Genomic DNA, 24,846 nt, shown 5'->3' with positions numbered 1-24,846 from the left:
ACTGAAGTCCGTTCAAAACACGCGGATGTTGGGACTTTGATTGAAGAATTACTGTAGTGGGGGTTTCCTTCGGATAGTATTTATGGTGGATACCAGACTAGAGTCACGTGACATTGTCAACAATGCTCAACAAAGACAGGACGCGTCACGTGGCTGGGTTGTAGCGGAAGCGTGGGGAATAGCGTCGGGGAAGGGGAAGGTAGAGTGGGGATACAAGTTCCCCACAATTTTATCTTCATCTTACATGTTCCGTTTTCCTCTGGATAGTATTTATGGTGGATACCAGACTAGAGAGAGAGTCACGTGACATTGTCAACAATGCCCAACAAAGGCAGGACGCGTCACGTGACTGGGTTGTAGCGGAAGCGTGGGGAATAGCGTCGGGGAAGGGGAAGGTAGAGTGGGGATACAAGTTCCCCACAATTTTATTTTCATCTTACATGTTCCGTTTTCCTTCGGATAGTATTTATGGTGGATACCAGATTAGTCACGTGACATTGTCAACAATGCCCAACAAAGACGGGACGCGTCACGTGACTGGGTTGTAGCGAAAGCGTGGGGACTAGCGTCGGGTAAGGGGTAAAGTAGAGGGACAAATCTTAATCTGGCGACTCTGTTCAAGATTAGTACAGTACAACCTCGATCCTGAGAATTCTTATAATAGAACATTTATAAGATAAATAGCGTTGCTTTTATGATAGATTTAACCCTTATGTCAATAAGCAAAATTTTCTATAATATTCTATACTGTTGCACTTTGTAGGTTCAATGGATATTTTTATACCTGAATGTAAATCATTGTTAAGATAATGTATAATGTAACGTGTAAGATAATTTCTTAATTATTATTTCATTAGCTCTTTTTGAGGATTATGTATGTCCTTTATTCATGAAAATTTTAAGCAGTGTTTTGAAGTATCTTCGATATAAAATGATTAATTGAAAAAGTTTCATGGAAACCATATATGGACAGCCAATATTTTATAAGTAATTCGAGGTTAGATTAGGCGAATCAACCTGTGTACGATATCCGTATTTCCCAGATGGCAGTGCACAGATAGGGGTGATAACTGCATAATGGAGATGTTCTCGACCTACATAAATATCGGGTTAATGAGAAAATAATGATCGATACGAGCAGCTCGATGCGATAATCTGTACAATGACTCTCAATGACTGTTATAACTGTGTATGATTATATCAGAATAAAATTCCGGAAATATCTAAATCATCCCTTCAGGGCACTCTTTCGATTTATGAAAGTTAAATCGAACGAGCAAAACTCTATTAAGGATTGGAAAAATTCGGAATGATTAAATATTATTAATCTATACGAATGTTGTTACAAATAAAAATAAATGAACTAACTTTAGTCTTAATTGAACGAAGGGAAAACAACGTTTATTCATGCAGCATTTAGTAATTAGTAATTGTTCCAATATAGGTAACATTTAATCCTGACTCCACGTATATCGAATTTATCGAAACATTTAAATCATTAATAATGTGTAATAATGTTCTTTATATGGTATCATTCCTCTATTTATGCACTATAAATAATCATTATAATACGGATACCGAAACCATTCACCATAAAACCGTATTAGTGGTTATTCCGCGGATATTCACGTCTTTAACCTACATACATCGTGTTGTTATATTTTACCTCGCGAAATATTCAAAATCCGAATGTTTGGATTTGTGAAAAAAAAGAAAAAACAAATAAATAAAAAATAACGATACAGCAGATTTAGATTATTCAAGAAAAACAAAGAATTGGTCGAACGGTAGTAGTCTTGATCCCCTATTTGGAAAAAATTGGAAGTTAAATTTAGAATCACTACGCGTCGACACCATCTCACATTTTTCCGTAACTTTCGCAACGTTGTCGCGATATGAGATGCGCTTTGACATCAAATAGACTGTTCTACTTTGAAATGCAATATGCACGACGATGGTACCTCTTCTCGTTTAGTCGAGTGGACACTCATTTCTTATTTCGTTTGTTTATTAAAATACAAAGAGCAATTGCCTGCGCATCATCGCGTATTAAAAGCTTCACGAAAAAACACACGAAGCATAGAAAATCTATACTCGGTAAATAAATGTTTTCATTTGTAAGAAACTAGAAAATACTTGTACGAGACGTGTGAACTATAATGACAATTGAACGTATAACTCTAACCATTAATCAAAATTATAATAAACTAGTTGAGAAGTCGTAAATGAATTTCATTGATATTTATATGTTATATATTTCTCTCAATAAATAAATGCTACGTTGATATATGTTTATTTTAATCTATCCCGAGTTATAGTATCAAACAGTGGATGAAGACGTATTTCATTTGAAATATAGTGTTTTGATAATTAGTATAAGACAAGTTAGTTCAATTCTTTCGTTTCGAGAAATTAATGTCCACGCGCCATTAAACTTCGTTGACAGCATGCAATGCCACTACCATATGTATAGATGTAATGTGAAACTATAGAAGATGTAATTAGAATATAGAACGAAAAGGAGCAAGCAGACTCACTTGTTGTAGAGGACTATGTCGGGCCGCCATATGTGGTCGGACGGCACGTGTAACATGTGGACACCTCCGTACTCCTTTGGCTCCCATCGCAGCTTGTAATCGTACCATGACTTGAAACAACCAACACAAAAAATATGACCATATTATTAATTCGTTTTTCTACAAATAGAAGCTTGTCCAACATTTCGATTAAATTGCATACATTCAACATTCTATGTACACTATACTGTGCAAAAGAAAGAAGCAGCCAGTATAATTATAAGATGTAATGACGAACAATATCTTCATGTATTATTTATTTTAGTTATATATATTTAATTACGTATGAATTATTACATTTAAAGTATTAGATAATCCGCAATAACACATATTTTCTCAGAACTATTCAATTAAACAGCGGAATCCTGTTTCAAAACTTACCGTGTTCTTATTTGATTTTTTACGCTTCTCTATTAAATATGGCCGGGTGCTTCCTTCTCTTTTGCACAGCAGTGTATCTCTCTCTCATTTCAAAAGTGTAGAGCTCCGTTTCCTTTTCAACGTAACAAATTATGTGCAGACTTGCATGCCCACTCTACTTTCCCCTTCTACGACGTTATTCCCCCACTCTTGCGCCACGGTATGGCAGAGAGAGGGCAACATAAAAAGAATAATCGTTCACTCAATAATAACTGGCTTAATCGGCCGATTTACTTTCAAAATGTTTGCATATATGCATATGTATGTTTAAGTAATGAGGGTTGAACAATTTTTAGTTGGAGATCAATCAATAAGAAACAAAATAAAACTTTTTCGGAAAAATTGTTAGCCTTTGCTTGGCAGAGTTACACTGAACACGATTTGTTGCTGAACGCTCATGAAAAGTTTGTTTCTAAACAGAAATAAAGTACATTAAAAATTAAAGCTCTGTCCCACCAATTTATAGGGTGTTCAAACCTTTACGAGAATCCTTTCCGAACATGTTAGAACGTCTGCCCGCAGGATCCCTCTCCAACTTGTTTGAACCTGTTTGAGCCTGATCAAGCAGTGCGGGCGTCAACCGAAACGGTTTCAAGTTCGAATCGGCTTAAATTTCCAATCGCGTCAAACGCTACCAGTGTCTCTCCCGTTCCTAAAGTCGTCAAACTGCTCGACGTAGCGGCAGTTTGCGGAGGCTATTTACGGGCAAGTACCGCTCTTAGGGGCAAGTCCCGCTGATGGGTTCTCATAATCAATTTAGCCAAGAAATGCCCAAGAGAAAAATTCCTTGTGGTCAGAAGAGTCAAGCGTTGCTTCATTCATTCATTTAACCGAATAAACTCATTACAAGGCGAGAGTGCAATTTATCCAGCTCGTCCTCCGCTGCCATTAATTTCATACTTTCCGCTGGAGATATAGACGAATGTCTGAGTTGTTATTTCACCTACACTTAATGCTTTGCTGGTTCTGAACCTTTCCCTCATTTTTCTAAAGTGGCACATAACATAGACTAAACGTATTTGTAGAAAATATGAAAATAACATGATTGTAGTCGATGGTTTTCAGGGGGGAGGATAGTAATATACCTGTTTTAGTGTAAACACCCCTATTATAATTTCAAATAATATAAAAAAATAGAGGTTTAGAACTAAAATATATAAGCAAATGTGAATATATTACTGCAAAGTATTGGGTTGGCAAGAAAGTAATTTCGGTATTTTATGGTGAAATGAAGAAACCAATTTTGGGAAAATTGTTCAAGTTTTATGATCGCGGAATTATTAAGATACCAGAGAGAAAGATGGCGGAAGATTATCGAACAAGATGGAAAATATTTTACTGATTAAAGTTGATTGCTTGAATAGAAAAGTTGGGCTTTATTTCACCTTAAAAATACCGAAATTACTTTCTTGCCAACCCAGTAGAACCTCGATTATCCGGATCCCGATTATAAACAAATATGCGTTTAAATACGATTATATTATGAGGGGAAGTAAATTTTAGAAAATAAACAATTTATCTTGTAATATAATGTACATTTTAATTATTTCCTTCGGGTCTCGATTATCCATCGGGTCTTAACTTATCTACTGTATTATAGGAGGCTAAGAAAATATGTGTACTAAAACAACTCTACAGTAAATCCTCTATAAACGCAACAGCCTCGAAGAGATTCGTTTGCATTTATCGTAAGCGGGAGATTATTTTTTTGAGCTTCAAAGCCCGAGCCGAACGTAGAGAAGGACAGCGCGTGTAAAGAGAGACCGCGCGCGGCCGGAGCGACTCTCCGCGTCTCTTTCTTTCCCATACGCTGTCCTTCCTTGCGCCCGAAACATTCATCGTCAATTAAACCACTAAATACACTTGAAATTATATCGTGTTTGGTCTTATTTTAATCAGAAAAATGCCACAAATATATTGGTGAAAGTTTCATAAAAAAAATAAGTAATAATAAAAAAGATTGAATATTGGTGTTACATTGTGAGGACGCACAGGCATTGTGTACGGCCTTTTTGCGTTTATAGAGGATTTACTGTATTAATTTAAAATAATATATAAAATAGAGATTTAGAACTAAAATATACATATAAAAAAATCCCTTCGACACATCATATCTTTTCGAAGGAACCAACGACACAATGATATGTGCACGCTTTGTATATGCTTTCTATTACGTATAATTTTGTTCAGTGTGGTTAAAATTACTTGATAGATACTTGCCGTACATGTGTGTAATTTACAATGACACCCTCGCTGTGTATGCGTGAACTTTTGATGGACAACCGCTGCGTGTACGCGAACTCTTCCGCGAATGCCCGTTTTGTCTACGTACGTAGTTTTTGATGTATACTTCCTGTTTATCTACGAACACTGTGCCGCATACTTTCGGTTTATGTGCGAATATTCGAATATATACTGCCTGTACGTGCCGAATAGTTCTCTATTAGAAAATCCAATATGGACAGCATTCGATGCGCTCGTGTGGCTTTCATATACCACGTAAAATCGTAAAAAAAAAGAGAAATTGGGGGAACTGTCAAAAGCGACGGTGGATAAAAAGTAACATAAATAATAAAAAATCTATTGTGACCGTTGTTGCAGATTTTACATATGGGATGCAAAAAATTACAAACGGGTCACATCCAAGTTCTAGCGATATAAATGCGTAATGTGAAACACTGTGACTACGGTTGCCAGATCTTCTATATTTGATATGAGTCTTCTATATTTGAACTTGATCTTTACGTACCTATAGGAATTTTCAAAAATCTTTGTTTGAATAAAAAAAGTTTAAAATGTGCTGTGTACCTCTTTTACTTGAACTCCTATATTTTGAGCCTATCTCATATATGTATACATAATTGTAGTTTTCACTACTTCTTCTATATTTGGATAAAACATTTCTGGCAACCCTAACTGTGACATCTCTGAAACTAAATAGCAAATATTGGCAATAATGTACAGAGGCAAAAGAACAAAAACTATAGGACCAGTATCACCAGATGAGGGGAGGGAGCAGAGAATTGTGGGGAGAAGGTTACCACCTCTCTGCCAGTACCGGACCCATATACGACAGAGACGAAATGCGTCACGTGACGCGTTGGGGAAGCGTGGGGGAATAGCGTCGTAGAGGTGGAAGGTAGAGTGGGGACACAAGTGTTAATCTGGCGTCACTGTATGGGACCCGCAATGGTGCCCCATATGAGTTAAACTATTGTATAAACTTGCACTATACTGACAGTGTTTGTGGTAAAGTTAAAAAAATATTAATTTTGCTTAACTCATCGCTTGAGTATTCAAAAGATATTGTTACATTGTCTGTAATAGAGCATAACTTATTTGATTGATCTTCGCAGATACACTTCCTTCTTTCAGCATTCGTTTATAATAAATGCCACTTAACTTTCATTCGCGGGTTAATTGAAAATTTTATTCAACTTCTGTATAACCTTGGTACTCGCGGTTTTCCAACCGCTATGACATCACTTGCAGAGGCCAGGTCTAAAGAACGAATTTTCCTTGTTTAAAGTTTTAATTGCATTTGTTCGATACTCCCCTATACCATTGTATCTACATTTCTTCACAAAGCGTCACAGAATCTTGCAGAAGCTCTGAATGCTGTCGAACTTTCTAACGTTTCTGCGAGGTGAGTTGCAGTTCTCATTGTTCTTTCTTTTTTTTTTACAAGTGACTTTAGCCTCCAGTGAAACGGCGAATTCTGTGTTTCGGAATAGTTATAACCATATCCACTTAACGTCAGTTTTGTTAATCCCAACTTTTCGTCTAAGTCCGCGAATTTTTCTTCCATTTTACCAACCTCTGAATAATCCATTCTCATGACGCCCATGTTCGTAAGGTACTTAGCCGGGTATTCTAATCTGGAAGTTTGAAAAAAAAGTTGATCTTTCTCCAGTTTTATGAAGAGTAAGGTTTTAAGAGGTTGTAAGAGAAGTTTCAACTCGATGGAACCATGTTTTTTAAATGGCTGTAATCATATCTTAAAATTCATCCAATCAATTCACTTAAAATATTCTTTCTGTGCAAACGGCGAAAACGATAACAGTTATTCACAAAGTGGTACTATTTTCCTATTTCTTGGCTGTTGTAATTCAAGTTTATGAGGTGAAACCCGTTTTCAATACTTTTACCATAAAAGCGCTGATACAGAAAATCTTAGAGACGAAAAATTCTTTATATTTTTTTGATATGCTTAACGATAAACACAATAGTTGGTAATTATTTACAAAATTTTGATTACTTTCTGCTACCCCAATTTACCTTCCCCTTCCACGACGTTATTTCCTCCCACTTTCGCTACGGCCCGGTCACGTGACGCGTCACGTGCCTAATTCGATACTGGCAGAGAGAGGGTAACTTTTTCCCCTCGATTCGAGTCAATTCCCCTGATCTGGCGACTCTGGTTACGAGTGGTAAATTAACATTTACGTGAATAGAGATAGAACAACCACGCCTTCTGTATTATTTCATTACAAATTATCCGATCAGTAATCATAAGTTTTAATCCCCGGGGGAAATGAGTTTCAACGTTGAACTTTCTTTTGCTCGTTCCAGATATCCACGAATTACTCATCGAACCAGTTTCCATTACATTTGTAGGTAGCTCCATCGGGAATTCAAATTGATACCTCCTAAAATCTCTGATACGTTTCCTGGGACATGTAGACGTATCTGTGGCCGACAGGCGATAGAATCGATTGCTCAAAGAGGTTAGTTCCAACCGTGGAGATTCACAATCACGTATCGATAAGAGCGTCCATTTTAGAGACCAGTCAATATATCGGAAGTAAATTGATAACAATAGTAGCACACCGATCGCCTTTCTATCCACGGACACGTCTCTCTTTCTACTTTCTATCTCCGTTACCTTTTCCACTATCAGTTTCTATCCTCCCTTCCCATCAGACTGTGCTTGTCTTTCTTTCCCTCTGTTCTTTTTCCCATTGGAACCTCGTTATCTCCAGTTCATACTTCGAAACCATCATCATTCATTATTCGATTTCTCTCCGGTCGTAACAAATAATAAAATTTCAGAATTTATACGATCGACGTCCTTTTCGTTTCGAATATCAGGGGAAGCATATTTAGAATACTGTTGGTAATCTCGAATAGTACAGTGTCTAAGCAACTATTAAGTTCAAACGAAAGTTCGTAGCGTTTTTAAATTAAAATTCAGAGATAAGTTAAAATATTTATTCGTAGGTTCATTCGAAAACATGATACAATAATATTATTTTATTGAATAAACATCATAATTTTATCTTTGAACTGTAACTTAACTCAACTAATATTATTCCTGATTGCGAACTAGATTGTTTTTACTGCATTCGTTCGTATTGAGTTAAAAATCTGACCGCGAGTTGGAATTTTTGTTAATATATCATTCATAATTTTCTAAGATGCAAATGCGATAATAAAATATGGATATAACCAGGTACAGATATACACTGCGGTTGTTCGGAAAAACTGAATCTCTGATTGGATCCAGCTGAAGAAATTCTCGGTCGAAGTTTCGGGTCCCTCGCAGATAATTGGCCACTAATTAATGGCTGCAAGGCAATCGAATTTTCAGGAACTTTCTTCCAACCTGAAGGTAGAATACGTTCCGTCGTTTCCATTCGAAAATGAAATTGCACTCGTGAAAAATCATCTGTTGAACAATTCAGAAATATTATTACTTTACCAGAGCAAGAAAGCTCTTTTGATTTCCGCGAGATAAAATGCATTTGTATCAACATTCTAATTATGTGAACATCTTGAATATCCTGATTTATTTAATTTATCAATAAATTAATCTTTATATTAACCAATGAAATGTTAACCAAAAAGTTTACATAACATTCAAAGCAATACATGTTTTCTAGTTATTTCGAGTTCGTTTCAACACGTATTCCAAGTTATACGGTAAAATTCTATTTTACCGCAAAAACATTGTCTTCAGAAAATTTGCTATAACTTTTTATCCGTTAACGCTATCGTTATATTAGGTGTGCAAATAAGTTCGGTACCTTTTGAGCATAGAATACACGAACGGAAATTGCTTGTTGAGTTACGCCAAGTTTCTCAGCAAATTTCCGTTGTGTTTGACAAGGATTTTTATTCAATAATTCCTCTAATTCCTGCACTTCTCTCGGGTAAACTTTACTTTACCGGACTCAAAATTAGTACCTTTCTCCTACGAATTATGATGTATTTAGTATGTAATCCAGTAGATTTGTACCCGGCGCGGATGCAGATCGAAGTTTCGATCCTGTAGGATCAATGATTCAGGAGTTATGCTTGCTTAAAGTTGTGCATTTTTCAGTGTTTTTGACAGGTAAGGGCGCCGCCATATTGGTTTATAGTGACGACCGCGAGCCGCTTACCTTGCCGCCCCCTCGATCTAATCCTAACCAACGCAGTAAGCGGCATGCGACTATCACTACAAACCAATATGGCGGCGCCCTTACCTATCAAAAACACTGCAAATTGCTCAACTTTAAGCGACCATAACTCCTCAACTATTGATCCTACAGGTTCGAAACTTCGATCTGCATTCGCGCCGGGTACAAATCTATTGGATTGCATACCAAATACATCATAATTCGTAGGATAAAAGCACAAATTTTGAGTCCGGTAAAGTAAAGAGCAGTCCTTCTTTCGGTATTCCACTGCGTTCTCCATCACTGAGATCAAAATTTCTACTACAAAACCTTTGGAACCAGTTCTTGCATGTTTTATAGGTTACAGCATTTTCACCTAACGCGAAACAAATCATTTTCGTAGCCTCAGCAGCATTTTTCTTTGACTCAAGTGCGAAAAGAATGTACTGTCGAATGTGCTGTTTCTTAAACGCTATGGTGCAAAATATTGTTTTTTGGGGTTATGTACCAATTAGCGTGAATTTATGTAGTGCGTTTAGTAGGGTAAGGTTCAAATTGTATCGTTTTGTTATCAATATTTAACCATTAAAGTATATTATTCCATATATCTACAGGGTGTCCCAAAACGGTGTAAACGTGGAATGGATGATTCTACATTTGTTCTGTTTAAGATGTGACTTCTCAAATTAACAAAAGTTACTGTTTGATACACTCGTTTCGTAATTCAATAGGATGCAGCAATATATTCCGTTTGAAATTTTATAGTTAAAAAACAAAACGTGTCCCATCCCTTACGACAGTCCCTTGCTCTAGTCACCACCAATTAGAGACAGCAAACGGTAGCCTCTTGATAACGCGTAGGTGTGTACCTATTGAAGATTCAAATCGTTGAGTTCCAGTAGGAGGAGGAAAAAGCGTTTCCAACAGGCGGCGGTTCGAAACAAACGAACGATGTAACATGGACGCCTTTCGCCATTACTCGTGTACGGAGCCCTAGCCGAGGGCAAACCGGTTGTACCTAGATAGCTCGTAGGTTGTCGCAAACGGTTGGGAGCTAAAGAGGGTGGTTTCGACGTTGAAGGATGGCGTGACGCTCGGAGACGCGGCCGGAATACCTTGCAGCGCACGTACACGCATAAGTACACACAGAGAGACGGATGTGACCCGGTGTAACGATCTGAGCCTCTCTGGCTCTCTCTCTCTCTCTCTCTCTCTCTCTCTTTCTCCCTTCAGCCCACCCACGCTATCTGGCCTCTGTCTCCGTCGAACGTCACTGCCGACCAAACAAGTGTTTGCCGTACGGTACGGTTATGAATCGTCAACTACGGACGAATCGGTCTGTCGTTCTTCACGAAACGTGTTTGTAGGTGAATTGTAGCAGGCGAGAGAGACCGTTTGTGGCCGGGGACGGAGAAAAATTGCTGGAGAGCAGTCGGAGAACGTGTTGGAACAATTTGTGTCCTAGGAATGAGGACGATTAAATTACATGCGCACGCTGGCTGACAGAGATCCTCCTCTCCGACTGACTGAAACGCATTCGCTCTTACGGATTCTAGGGAAAATCGAAATTCTGATGCTTCATCGCTTCGAGAGTAAAGCTCCGAACAAATTCTTTTTGCGTCGCAAAAATTCTTGGCAATTCTTTGTTGGGTTTGCCTCCGGCGCCGCAGTGAAATTGTTCGTATTTGTCTGTTATTCGTATTTGTATTTGTCTGTTATTCGTATTCAGTCACGGTATTGTAAATGTTATTGTTCGCGGAGTTCGCGCATTCTTATCGAGTTCGGTTGTACTGGTCAGCTTTGACCAGATGAGACCAGTGCCGCTAGATGAGGGGACGGAGCACGAATTCAGGGGAAAAGTAGAAGGAGAAGGAAGAGTGGGGAGGCTAATCGTAATCTGGCCATACTGACTTTGTGTCAAGTGGACCAACTTGAAAACTCCAATCAACTAGATTCAGCTTATTAAAGTTATAAAAAGAAGAACAAAACTTATACTTGGTTTCTGTGTTTGTGCAAAAGTTTTAGTTTTGTTTTTTAAAACAATATGTTCTTCCTCAAGTGCCTCAGATATACAGTAAATGGAGAAGGTGGAAGCCCATAGTTGTTAAAATTGTCAAGAATTCGCTAAAAAAAATATTTCTTTAATGTAATATTGTTCATAAGAAGGTAAAATTTTATTCGATCAATGGTCCTTTCTTGCAGACCACTATTTCCCTCAATTTTGCCAGTGAATCCGTCCAATTACCCTACTTTCTATTTACAACACCATCTTCCACGGGAAGCATAAATTTTTCGCAGAGGAAGTTAATTTGCTCCTAAAGACGAGCACGTTCATATCTTCACGGGCGTAAATTGCATGTGCAACGCCTAACGAATTTAGTGGGATTCATCTTTGAAGACATTCCGCAAGTCGCTCTAGAAGAGAGGATGGCAGGACGTTAATTGGTCTCGCTTAATTATTCTTCAATTACATTTGCTGTTGCACCTTACTGTCACGCCTCTCGTCTTTCCTTGTTTCAATTCTTGACGATGCAGCTGCACGAGTACGTATTACCTGGCAAAGTAATTTGCAGTAACAGTGCTGTGACTCGTTCCGAAAAATCCGTGTGTCTAGTCTGCTTTAGAGGTTACGCCATCTTCTGTGGGCTTATCCATCGCGAAACATGTTTTAATATGAAATTGTTCAAACGCAATATGTTACTGCATCCTATTGAATTACGAAACGAGTATGATTACGAACAGTTGGACCTTGAAAAAAGGTCAAGGTCAATTCTATAAATGTCTATCTCCTTCTAATTTATGCAATTTTTATTTTGCACAAGAATCCACAGTCTAACAATGTGTTAATTCACGGCGTGCAGTTTAGAATGGCCATTAAACATTTGGCAACATTTCCCTCTGTATGGTTAAACCGGAATACTCTATTTCACAGAATATCCTGGTGGGAACCAGGACTGTGTTTTTAGCGTGGAACATTGTGTTCTTAGCTACATGTACAGCATTCCTGCTATAGTCCTTTTTTTACCTGAAGAAAGAAGCAAATCTTCTTGGCGCGAACGATACCTCCGGGCCATTTACAGAAGCAATGTCTGAGTCCGTGTGCAATACGACATTTTACCATTCCAACGAATCTAAATTGTTGCATCAAAGGAGTATCCGTTGGTTTACGGTATCCTCTATCAAAAAACATGATCGAGTATATATTTTATATTCATGAGACGGTATTCCGAGATAAATTATGTATCCGGGGTAAACCATCTAACGTGATCATCCTAAGTTATTCTGTTATTAGGATCGATTGAAATTTTTTGGAAAAATTTGCTTCAGAGAGGTCTTTAACATCACTATCACGATACTATCTTCAGCCGAGGTATTTTCGTTCAATTTTTTTATAGGGCAATGTATAATGGTTGATGTTAAAACGGATTCACTATACATATATCAAACAGTTTTTCTATGTGATTGAAAGAAACAGTAAAGAAAATGTTATATGTAAATGTTTATATGTAAATATTAAATGTTGAAATATGTTATACAGTATAACCTAACATTTATAGTAACATATTAACAATTGAGCTTCACACACAGCAATGACAAACTTTTACTGTGATCTTGGATATTTTTGTTGAAATCTCAATGTTAAACGTTATAATTAATGAAATATAAAACGGGAACAAAGTAACAAAGTCCTTAGGGGATGAAATAAATTTTTATATTATTCCAGCTTTCCACGATCAATGCAAAAGATTTTTATTTTGCATAAAGATCCGCAGTCTGGTTATAATAAATGTCAAAATGTTAAGATCGAGATAAATATTCAAATAAACGATACAAGAAACTAAAGAACATTTATTTATTTACAAGCTCCATATATGCCGATCGAGATTGCTCGAATGTCGTACTATGTATTTTGATTGTGAAAGAAGATATGGTAACTACTCAGGTCCTTCGAGCTATCTACCTCCACCAAAAATTGCAACTCTCGTAAATCCCCTCCCCTTTTACAGCACACTCGAGGGTAACGCCTCTACCGAGGTCTATTTCATTTTTACTTTTCGTATTTTGACCCAAACCACTCGACACGTCGAATCTCTCCCTGAAGAACCCTTTCGCAGCGAAGCGTACCAATATTTAGTTTAAACCTAGACAACTAAACTACCACATGTGTGGAAATTGCCTAATATCGTCAGAAGTATAAAATAAAATTCAAAAATGTAATGGAACTCTTCTTAATCAACGACGAAAACATTTTAAAAACAGCATACACGAAATGACAATTTTAATTGGTATTGTATTTCTTGATTGAAATATTCGTTTCTCGCGATATTCAAATGTTTTAATCATTTTTACAAAAATTTTAGTTACCGAGAGTTAATATGACATAAATAAGAATCTTGGTATTTATAGAACTTATTGTTAGATTAAAAAACTGTTCAAAACAGATTTACATTGGCTGAATAATTTTTATATGCTTTATAGAATTTATATAATTTTATATGTATAGAATCCACTTAAATCATATAAAAATTATTTAGCCAATGTAAAAGTTTTCTATTATTACGTAATTACCTATTATGTAGAATTTTACTATTACCATAAATGAATATCACTCACCTGTTCGACCCACAGGTTCGTTGTCATGATCTGATTCTTCAAGTTCTGTAACAAAGACATATTTCATTAATATTTTATTATCATTTTCGCTACTCCTTTGAAAGATAATGATTAGACTGCGAGTTTTACGCGTTTATTTAAAAAATTGGGTAGATCAAACGAAAGATAGTAGCGTCAAAAAGGAATAATAAAGGAGTATATAAATATATTATTATCAACTAACTGAAATTATTAATGGAAGAAACAAATTTTTCTTCAGTTCCAATACCTTGTAATTGATGCAGAACATTTTTATATTGTACAAAGATCAACAGTCTACTAATAATACAGCTTATCAAAAGAATCGTCTGACGCGTCTGATCATGGCCAACCAATTCTACTTTCTGCGTGTACTAAAATCAAAATATCTTTTAAACTAATGATTTTTCGCAATAAGGGACTTAGTACTTTTATGTAGGGAATAACGAGTAGCATCTGGTAGTGCATTAAAAAATATACGGATTCCATTTTTAAAAAAAACAAAGTTGACCTTCGTATGACCTCTACGCGTCCACATCGAAAAAATTGTATACATCGGAAAGAAACGTCTGAAACATTTTTCAGTGTCATCAACAATTTCGGAGATATTCGACTGGGTTGATCTAAATGAGACATCCTGTATAAATGTCTGACTTCGCTCGTTTCATACTACTAATAAACGCAAAGGAAATCCAAGCATCGCTTTTTATCAATCATCTCCAATTTATACAGAACCTGATTCCTCAATATCTTCGTGTTCTTCACGAAAAAAATGTACAAGCGCATTATTGAATGCTTCCGATATTTGATCCGATATTAGAATCGATGTCTAATAAAAGCTCAAGGAGCGAGAATATGAAATTCTTGCGTATTGGTGTACTTGTACATATACACATACCGTAAATATCGGTTTCTGTATTATTGCAATTCTCGAATATAGACCCGACTGGAACGGTCAATTACTAGTTATAAAATGTCTCCTTCCAAATAAAAGTTCGAACAAGAAGTTTCTGTTTCTCCTGTTTTTATTTTGATTATTTCGACGGCGGAGAGCAATTCGCATATACAGGGATCGAAAGTTTGAGCCGAAGGCTAGATTCTAGACCGCGCCGCGTTCGTGAATTATTCATTCTTTGGATCGGCGTTCGCGAAACATTTGGGAACGGCTAATTTAAATCCAGTGCCGTGCAAGTTTTAATGAGTTTGGTATTCATTCTTTCCGAAGAAGAACGAAACTGTGTGACAGCTGTGAAATGTAAATGCCTCAAAGGTATTCAAGTACCAAGAAAAATAAGGACGGAATCCAATGGCTGAACTTCTTGATTAAGGCTTGGCGTTCCGCTACATTAATATCGTTGCTGGTTTTCGGCTTTGCGAAATTTAGAGACGACGCACAATTTTTAGTTTGTTCAAAATGAAGAAAAACTTTGTGTTCTGGAGTATCTGGATATACAGGGTGTCCCGCATACAATGAACAACCGATTAGGAAATAATTCTACACGCAAGAGTGACACGAAATTAAAGAATAACATTTTTTTGTTTGACGCATTCTTTCGAGAAAAACTAGTTTAAAGTTCTGTAGGCAGAGTTGGGCATTAATCGATTAGAATTTTAATCAAGATTGATTGATTAATGTGTACGATTTAAAAAATTCAATCGTCAATCGTCGATTACATTTTTGCCCACCTCTGTCATGGTCAGAGGAATTTTCAAACTCGATTTACTCGAAAACGGAACGTCAAATGAATAAAATTGTATTCTTCAGTTTCCTCTCACTTTTGCGTGTAAAATTATTTCCTAATTGGTTGTCCATTGTATGAATATTTCCAAATAGATATTTGAAAGTAGCCTATTCTCGTGACCAAGAAAACTGTCGAGAAACTTGTCTTCAAGTTCTTACAAGTTCAGTGTATAAAATGGAGATATAAAAACATTCCATCGAGGAGCTGATTCCCGAGGTGATTTGAAGTGACTTTTTCCTATTCGGAAATGTTCTCCGCGTCTTCGTTAAGGAGTTTATTATTCATTAGTAACCCGGAGGGATTAACCGAAATTACGTTACTTCGTAAGATTCGGTTAATTGTATAGGACATGTGCTATTCACTGGACATATTCCCTTCGTTGCGTCGCTCACCGAATACCATTTCTATCGGAGCGTAATGCGATTATCGAAGCTATGTGTCGTGCTTAAAATAGTTCCGCGATTTTGATCGATCTCACGAATCTCATTGTCGCCAATTGCTTCACGATGCTTAACGACCTATGATTGATCGACTGGTCTCAGTTATTTGGGGATTATCATTCCATTTTGAGGGATGATGATATTTCGACCAGATGCAGAAAATGCATTAAAACGTATCATTATATTAACAAATAATTGATAAACCTTCATATAGCCTACTTAATTTATCTTTTGGATAAAGTGTTGTTATATTTCGACCAGATACAGAAAATGCATTAAAACGCATCATTATATTAATAAACAATTGATAAACCTTCATATAGCCTTCTTAATTTATCTTTTGGGTAAAGTGTTGTTATATTTCGACCAGATACAGAAAATGCATTAAAACGCATCATTATATTAACAAACAATTGATAAACCTTCATATAGCCTACTTAATTTATCTTTTGGATAAAGTGTTGTTATATTTCGACCAGATACAGAAAATGCATTAAAACGCATCATTATATTATATTAACAAATAATTGATAAATCTTCATATAGCCTACTTAATTTATCTTTTAGATAAATTCTTGTTATCCCGAATAACGTTTGACGAATATAAATTGTAAACGTCGAATGACCTTGAAATGAATTCTAGAACATAAAGTTCCAGATAAAAAAATCGAAGGTCACCTTCAAATTTGCAGAAGAAATCCTCCCTACCCTGTCCAACATATGGCATGTAATATAATGAAGTTTCCAGAGATATGCACGTATTTTTTGAACGCCATTAGTGTAAGTTTTTACGAACATGGCGCGGCGCGGCGGCAGGGTGAACAAGAGCCACTGAAACAAAAGATTCCGAACGCCAGCTGTCCCAAAAGATGTTTCCCGAGCGAACATCATCAAACTCGTGTACCCATTTAAAATATAGTCTATCGATTCGGTTGGCAACAACAGGAACGAGTTGCAGTATCCGGTTGTTCCACCGATTATTTATCGTTGAGGTTTAGGAAAAACGGAAAGTATTTAAAGCGCGTTAATCTAGGAACAATGCCGGAATATCGGAGAACGGCGATTTATCGGCGGCGCCATTTGGACGCCGCATCAAAAGTCTATTACTCGTGGACACCGGCAACGGCACCAGGAGAGTGCAATGAACCCGCCGCTTTTGCATCCTGATCCGCGTTTTATTGAGAACCGGCTGCCGAATAATTACGAGAAAACTGCGACCGTATTGATCTGACCTAGCTCCTCCTACATCTGACATGAATTTACCGCTCGCCGTCGAATAAAAATACAATAAACTTTCGAATGTTTGAAATAACCGAACGGTAGGGAGAAAGAGAAAATTCTTCGTCCTCCTCACTTTCTTCAATTTGCGATATCGCTCTATGTAGACGAATCATGTCCTCCGCGTCGTCGCAAGTCACATTCTTGAAAAAATTCTTTTGAAGAAAATGACGTTAGATTAGTCTCCAAAGAAATTGTTCAAACGACCTTTATGTATGAATCCTCTGCGACAATAAGCCTGCGGCCTTTGTTAAACTACTTTTTCTTTTTGATGTACAATTACTGCACAGGTACGGTCACGCCAAATACACATCCAAAATCTTTTTGAACAGTTTTAAACGAGGGGTTTACTGTATTTTAAAGTATTTCATCACGTATCTAATCATCACCATTGTATACAGACAAAAATCATTTTTATTGTTATAAATATTTGATAATAAAAGGGTCAGTATCAGAATGCAAAGACCGAGTGTTGCATTGTAATTGGCCACGATTTCAACGGTGAAAAATCCACCTTATAAGAAAAAGAGTAAAAGGTTCACATAAAAATATATCTGATATAACTCTGTATCGAAGTTACCAGGCGTTTTTACGTTACACTTTTTATGTTTTTCTGTTGTACTTTAGTTGAAGCCTTCGGTTTACAACACAGAAGTAGATAACGTTGAGGTATTCCGGCTGCATACTGAAGAGGTTCGCCAGCAAACTCGAAGAGGAATCTAACCGAGACCTAGCAATTTTGAACGAGTGAGGAGATTTATGATGAGACGTTCAGAAGCTTTCATTTGAGACAAAAACGCTCACTGTAGTATTTCATCGGTACGATTCACTGTAATTTTAGCTCGAGCACTTACATCACTAAAATTGTATATACATATTGCAGCTAAAAATACAAATTTACAGTTTGCAGATATTTTTGCAACGAAATTTACAATAAGGATTAGTGAAATTTGTTAGTCTTTATGTACAGCCGGTTTCGTAGTTCGTAGTGTAAGATAGTGTCCGTCTACGAAACATGCAAACAAACCTCCCGAGGCTTTTGCGTTTAAGGATTTACTGTACTTTACTTTTGCGAACGAATTTTCTCAACGTTAAAAAACGTTCTTACCATAATCTCCCTATTTTTCCCATATTCCGCAAAGTTTCAGCTTTAATTTTTAAAAAATTTCATCGCTCTACCTCATTTTTATCGAAAGACTTTGATTTTGTCTCCGATTTGGACGAAAGGTCCCACTGTGCGCCGGCCCTGGTGTATACTATAACATTTGATGCTAACTTTCACATTCTTTGCTTATAAAATTACAAAATCTTCCAACCCGTCAGACTTTAGTGCACAATTTTAGTTCTGCTTTGGCGAAATTCGTGTACACGTTGCATCGCAGCATTTGAGATCTTGCACGAGTCGCTATCGGCATTATGTTCGAATTATACAGGGTGTCCGCAAATATCCACCGTAATCATGTACATGTGTATGTATGCGTAAGTTTGCAGCGGTGAATATTACACACGGCATTCTGGTGTTACGAGAACAAGGGATTCATAGAATGACTATTTTGACTACTACGATGTGTCTCATTATGGTAAAATGGCGGTGATCCCGCAACAACGTACGTGGTACCTTATGGAATTTGCAAAATCAGTGTAGCGACTGTGCAGCGTACCTTTGGACAGAAGATTCGTTATAAAGCATCGAGTAACAAGACGCTTGTGTGGAGTTGGAGACATTATTGGAAACGATGGTTGTTGCTTCCATCGCTCGAGAGGTAAATGTATTATTATTTATTATTTTATACCTGAAATTCGTGCTTAAAAATAGGAAGACCCAATATTTACATTCAAAACAGATATTTACGGACACCTCATACAGCTATTACAATTATTATTCAAGTGTAATGGTTAGATATTAAAATAAACAATATGGTTGTCCCCCAAACAAAATCAGCAAAATATTAGCTATATGCAAAAGTTGTTTTTTTAATTTTCTTTTATTTATACTGTACCAGTCACCTTACGTTTAATTGTCAAATATAAAGTAATGTCAGTTCTTTAATATCCCTTGAATAACTCGAATAACGTTTACAAGGACGTGCGAGATGTGTGAAGAACCAGCTCACTAAAAATTGTCGAGCAGTGCTGGGGCACAACATATATTTATGGAGTTTTAAACCGTGTAAGTGTTAAAAGTATGCATATATACAGCATTTAAATTGCAAATGCAAGTGTATAGTTCTCCATTCGTAATTCTTACGCAATTTCAATTACAAATTCGTTAATTTGTTCTATATTACATTACAAAAATATTTATTCATTCGTTAATTTGAAAATGGTATTTTAAATAGAAAATATTCTATTTGAATAAATCGACATGAAATAAAATACTTCTATTGAATAACTATAAAAATGCAAATCGATATTTCCAGCAATAATATATAAAATAAATTAAAACTAACAGGATGCTTCAATTGTCTTTATTTAAATTAATATTCCCACAATTATTTTAGTACTATATTCGTAAAAAATATGCATGCATGTATATAAATCTTATAAATAAATATACGTATGTATGTCCTCTTAAAAAACCTTAAACTAAATCTTTCAATAAATTTATGTTTTCATCTTACATGGTTAATAATGGATCAATGAATTCTTGCGTAGATTATAGGTACATTGACAATCAGACACAGATTAAGTTTTCATAATTGACCATTAGACGCAAACACCCCTGATTTGTTACCAACTCGATCTGATTTATGCTGTTACATCGATTACACGGACAGTCTCGGAAACTCCGGCATGTTTCCCTTGTAATATACCACCTGGACCACATCGCACACAATTACACAATTGACAATAGAATTTCTACGCTATCATGCCCATTTGATTCGCCTAACCTAAGCATTGTTAATTAATTCTGCAAAACCAATGTGTTCCCCATGCGTCGAAAAGTGTACCTCTCGATATTGCAATGTTTAGGAAATCAATTGGTAATTGAGTTGATTTTCCTGATGAAATTCGAATATGGTATTGCTTGGACGGTTCGATACAATTGGAATTCATTTTCAAGCTGAGGCTGCCCATCGCAAACTGAATTTGAAAGTGCACTTAAACGGTGCTACTTGAGATTGAAATTATTGATTAAAACTTCAATCGACGAGGCGAAACTTTGCACTGAATTTGAACTTGAATATTAAGTACACAATCTCACACAAATACAGCTTAATCTCGTTGGAATTTTAAACTGATTCGATATTGACAGCGTCAATGGTTTTCAACAACAATCAATATTTTATAAATTTCTGAACACGAAATTTCCGATTGTCGAAATTTGAACTGATGCAAATTGAAATGAGATTAGAAAGCAAAGGACTCATTTTAATGCTCGAAAAACCTAATTTCACTGCCAACTATTTTATATTGTTTTTTAAAAGTTTCTCCCACCACTGTAAATTATTCATTCGTCTTAAACACTCTTTCAGAGTGACAGCAAATTCTTAGTTACGAGGAGAGTATGTAACAGTTACGTTTCCTAAACGCACGCGAGTAATAAATAGCTGCCCGCCTCCTCGTTCTTTGACCCTCGATACGAAATTTGATGCATTGCTTGCTACAGAGGAGGAAATACGAGCTACGGAAATCTCAAGAGGGCCTCGGTGCCGAGAGAACCTTTTCATGTGAGTGGATTTTTCCGGATTGTCTCATCCGGTTTAACTTTTTCAACGACCAACTTTTATTCTTAACCTCGGACTATTGTTCAAACATAGCCATAAAGTGATTACACTTGAAATCTAACCGGGATTAGAGTGGTTTCGAATAGATATGTAATGAAACATGAATGATTTTACTTTTTAATATTATGTTGTATCTTTTATGTTGTATTAGATTTTGTGGGCCACGTATTATTCATGATAAATTAGGTACTAAGATATACTATTATATTAATAAAATGAAGTACGATCGAAGCATGATACCGCAGTAATCGGATAGTCATCATATGTATATTACTAGACAACGGATCTTCATGCAAAATAAAAATTTTCTAGCAACAGACTGGAGTGAAATATAGGTCGAAAATAATATAACAGCATTCCTAAATTCTTCCAATGCATTTTACACCTACTCATTATATCGTCATAAATGCATAAAATCCGCTGTCTCTAATATTACATATAGAACTTCGATTTTTCTCACAAATATTTAGTAAAGATTAGCAATTTTGTTAATCCAGATTTAATGGATTCTCCAGTTCTTACATCGAACCATGTAATTTTCAAATCAGATTCGCAGCTTCACATCGATGGGGAAAGAAATTCCGCTCGTAGCACTTTAATGAGGATAGGAGGAGCTCACCAAAGATCTTAAAGAACCATTCCTATTATTAATTTGGTCGTTACCTTGCTTGCTACTAACACGGAAAGAAAACTTCTCCAAATAATTCTGACACGAGGCAACGAAATGAATCAACTGATTAAAAAAAGAAATTGAATGATTGATATCGAAGAATATGAATTAGTGTAAATAAAAGAACTTATTCCTCGAAGAATTTGTCTCCGGACTTGCTCCTAATGTGAAGCATTGATGGTGGCGAATGGTATGTGTGAAATTCAATTTCACGTCGAACGAAAACCGGAACACAGAAAACATATCGACGCAATTTAACCGGCACTGTGAAATATGTGGCATAACTCCGTTGCATAAATTGGCAATACGGATGTTCCATCTACGAATGAATTTTAAACGCGTATCTCCTAGTATGGGCAGAATAATGCTCGAGACACTTAGAAAACATTATATTATTATTATTATTATTATTATTATCACAAATATAATAATACCTTGGTGTTCCTGTCTATGTCTATCACTTCCTAGAACTGTCAGGATTGACAGAGCATCCCTTATATTTGAAGGGTATCAAATTTCTTTTCTTCGAACCTCTTTATTTATTTATTAATTTCATCTTCATTCAAATTTTATATAAATCAATATCGAGACAGGCTATGTTCAGCCTAAACTAATGTGAAATATTTCATAGATTTCTGTTTTGCAAGTTGCAAAAGAAGAACGTATTGGTAACAACCTATGATACGTGTCTGTATTAATTGAAATTGTCAATTGAACTTGTTTTTTCTTTTGTACAGGGTGTATAAAAAGTTTAATGGTCATCCGTCGTAGGAGTATCGAAACAAAAATATGGCATTTTATTTGAAAAACACGAAGTGACCTTGAGATAACCTTGAGAAAGTTTTTGTCACTGTGACCTTACGTATAGAATATTATGATAAAAATCTCGGTACATCTTTGCCCTATCGCATACCGTTCAGGAGTTGTATCAAACGGCACTTGCCGTGGAACAAAAAAACACTGCCATGAATAAGAGAGAAATTCGTAAAAGCTTATACTATCGCGAGAAAGTACTTGCAAACCATGAAATTACTAATATTCGGCAAAAACCTCGGACGCCAATGTGATTAGTCCTTGTGGATTTAGGGTATATCCTGTGACAGTCACGTCTAGGGGATTTTGAAACCATGTCAACATGATTACGGCCAAGCAGGGGTTCGTGGCAAACAATTATCGCATTGAATTGCTTCGGTACATGAATTAAGCCTTGTGTAACGGATGCCGTCAATTAGATTTGATTGTCGCCTTAGAGCTGAACGAGATCGGCACACAAAAATTGCACAGACTTTGGAATGACAATATATGTACTTGTATAATAAAAAAGAAGAGTTTTTAATTATGTATTGACTAATTTCTAATTACATACTTTCGCGAAAGAAAACTTTATTCGACGGTAACGATTGTAAGTAGACTGCAGATGTTTATGCAATTTGTCAATTTTTGCAGACAAATTTTAAGAAAGTCATACCAAATAAAATTCTATTTTCAGTGGCAATAGCATTTTTAGATCCAAAATAAATTCAAAATCGTACTAAATTCTGTTGACTTGAATACTTCAGCATTTTTTGAACATTTTTATAAGCCATAAATGCATAAAGATCCGCAGTCTAATTATATAAGTAATGATACGTGGCAGAAGTAGTGATATTGAATTTTCACTATAATTTGGAATATAAAAATTGTATTATTTAATACAGTAATAAAAGGTATTTTAAACTCTGCATTCTCATCCATTGATATCTTATAGAAAATTGTATATGGTTCATTTCTCAAAAAACGCATTCAGCATATTTTAATCAAAATCTTGTAAAACGGAGCAACTACCTCCACATCAAAGAACTGACAAATGGACTTAGGCCACTTTCAAAATAAATATTTGTATCATTCTATCAACCAGCTAATTTCCTTTTCACAAAATCATTGTGATTTTAAATATATTAGTTACAATTTGCTTCAGAATGAGAAGATAACGCAGTAATGTAAATATTAAAATTGCTAGCTTGATTTTTCTCGAAAATGGACTTGGGTCACTTTCAAAACAAACGGCTCATATGTATTATGTATAGGAGACCGTATCCTCGCAGTCACGCGAAGCAAAGCAGTGGCAATACGAAATAGTTGATAGTGGGGGTACCGGTACACTGGTAGTGGGAGTCGTGAAACGACAGTGAGGAAGAAGTTGCCCCGGGCCTGGTCAAAGGGTGTCCCAAAATTCCTGCACGATCATCTGAAGCGACATTTTCCTTTGCAAAAATGACCGCCGAGGCTTTGTTTAGGAGTTATTAACGAAAAACACGGACTTCCGTTAATAACAGTAATAGTAATATTTTCACGGCGCACCGGTTCAATCAAATTCTACACTAAATATAGCTAAGTGAGGCATGAAACGTTTCGATTCGAGTTTGAACCAGATAACGTTTCCGATTCGGATTTGAATCAGTTAAAAATGCCATGTGCTATTCTATTGGAGGAAAACAAAGGTGGTGTGTTTCGTCCTAGATCCGCTAGATGACTCATCAGTAAGTCCTTCCGTTAATAACTCCTAAACAAAGCCTTGGCGGCGATTTTTTCAAAGGAATATGTCGCTTCAGATGATCTCAGGAACCTCCCATTTCCGGGATGTGCAGGAATTTTGAGACACTCTGTATACGATCCTTTGTATACTCGTGTGAAACAGTCCAAATGTTCGCATGCTTTTCGGAACTGGTCAACCGATTCTTCCACGCGGTTCACATGGCGGAATCAGCGATCGACAAAGGAAGTCTTGCGAATTGCCATCCCTAGCGAATAGTGTTTGATCGTAGAAGTCAAGTGTGAAAGACAAATATAGTAGTAGGTGTAGAAATTAATTCGTGGCTCCCAGAATCAATCGGTACCAACTTCATTTCCAAAAAATTAAAGAATCAGTAATTACTAGACAGCGGATCTTTATGCAAAGTAAAACTTTTCCACGCGAATTGCAACAAACCGGAGTGAAATA

At 36.2% G+C, this 24,846-nt stretch overlaps 1 protein-coding gene across 8 annotated transcripts in view; it reads right to left on the bottom strand.

Annotated features, from left to right (window-relative positions):
- The window catches only part of Nachralpha4 (nicotinic acetylcholine receptor alpha4), a 237,813-nt gene that overhangs the window by 136,350 nt on the left and 76,617 nt on the right, over positions 1-24,846 (bottom strand). For 5 of the 8 annotated variants that reach the window (XM_076435323.1, XM_076435325.1, XM_076435330.1 and 2 more), the window contains 2 exons: positions 13,991-14,035; positions 2,538-2,647 (listed from right to left, as the gene is read on the bottom strand). In XM_076435323.1, the coding sequence (XP_076291438.1) occupies positions 2,538-2,647; positions 13,991-14,035 (155 nt within the window). Of the gene's footprint in view, positions 1-2,537; positions 2,660-13,990; positions 14,036-24,846 lie in introns of all 8 variants that reach the window. The other 3 variants (XM_076435326.1, XM_076435327.1, XM_076435329.1) reach the window with 1 other exon arrangement.

Source organism: Lasioglossum baleicum, chromosome 12 (genome assembly GCF_051020765.1).
Source record: "Lasioglossum baleicum chromosome 12, iyLasBale1, whole genome shotgun sequence".
NCBI lineage: Eukaryota > Metazoa > Arthropoda > Insecta > Hymenoptera > Halictidae > Lasioglossum > Lasioglossum baleicum.
This window is presented reverse-complemented; position numbering and strand designations above follow the sequence as displayed.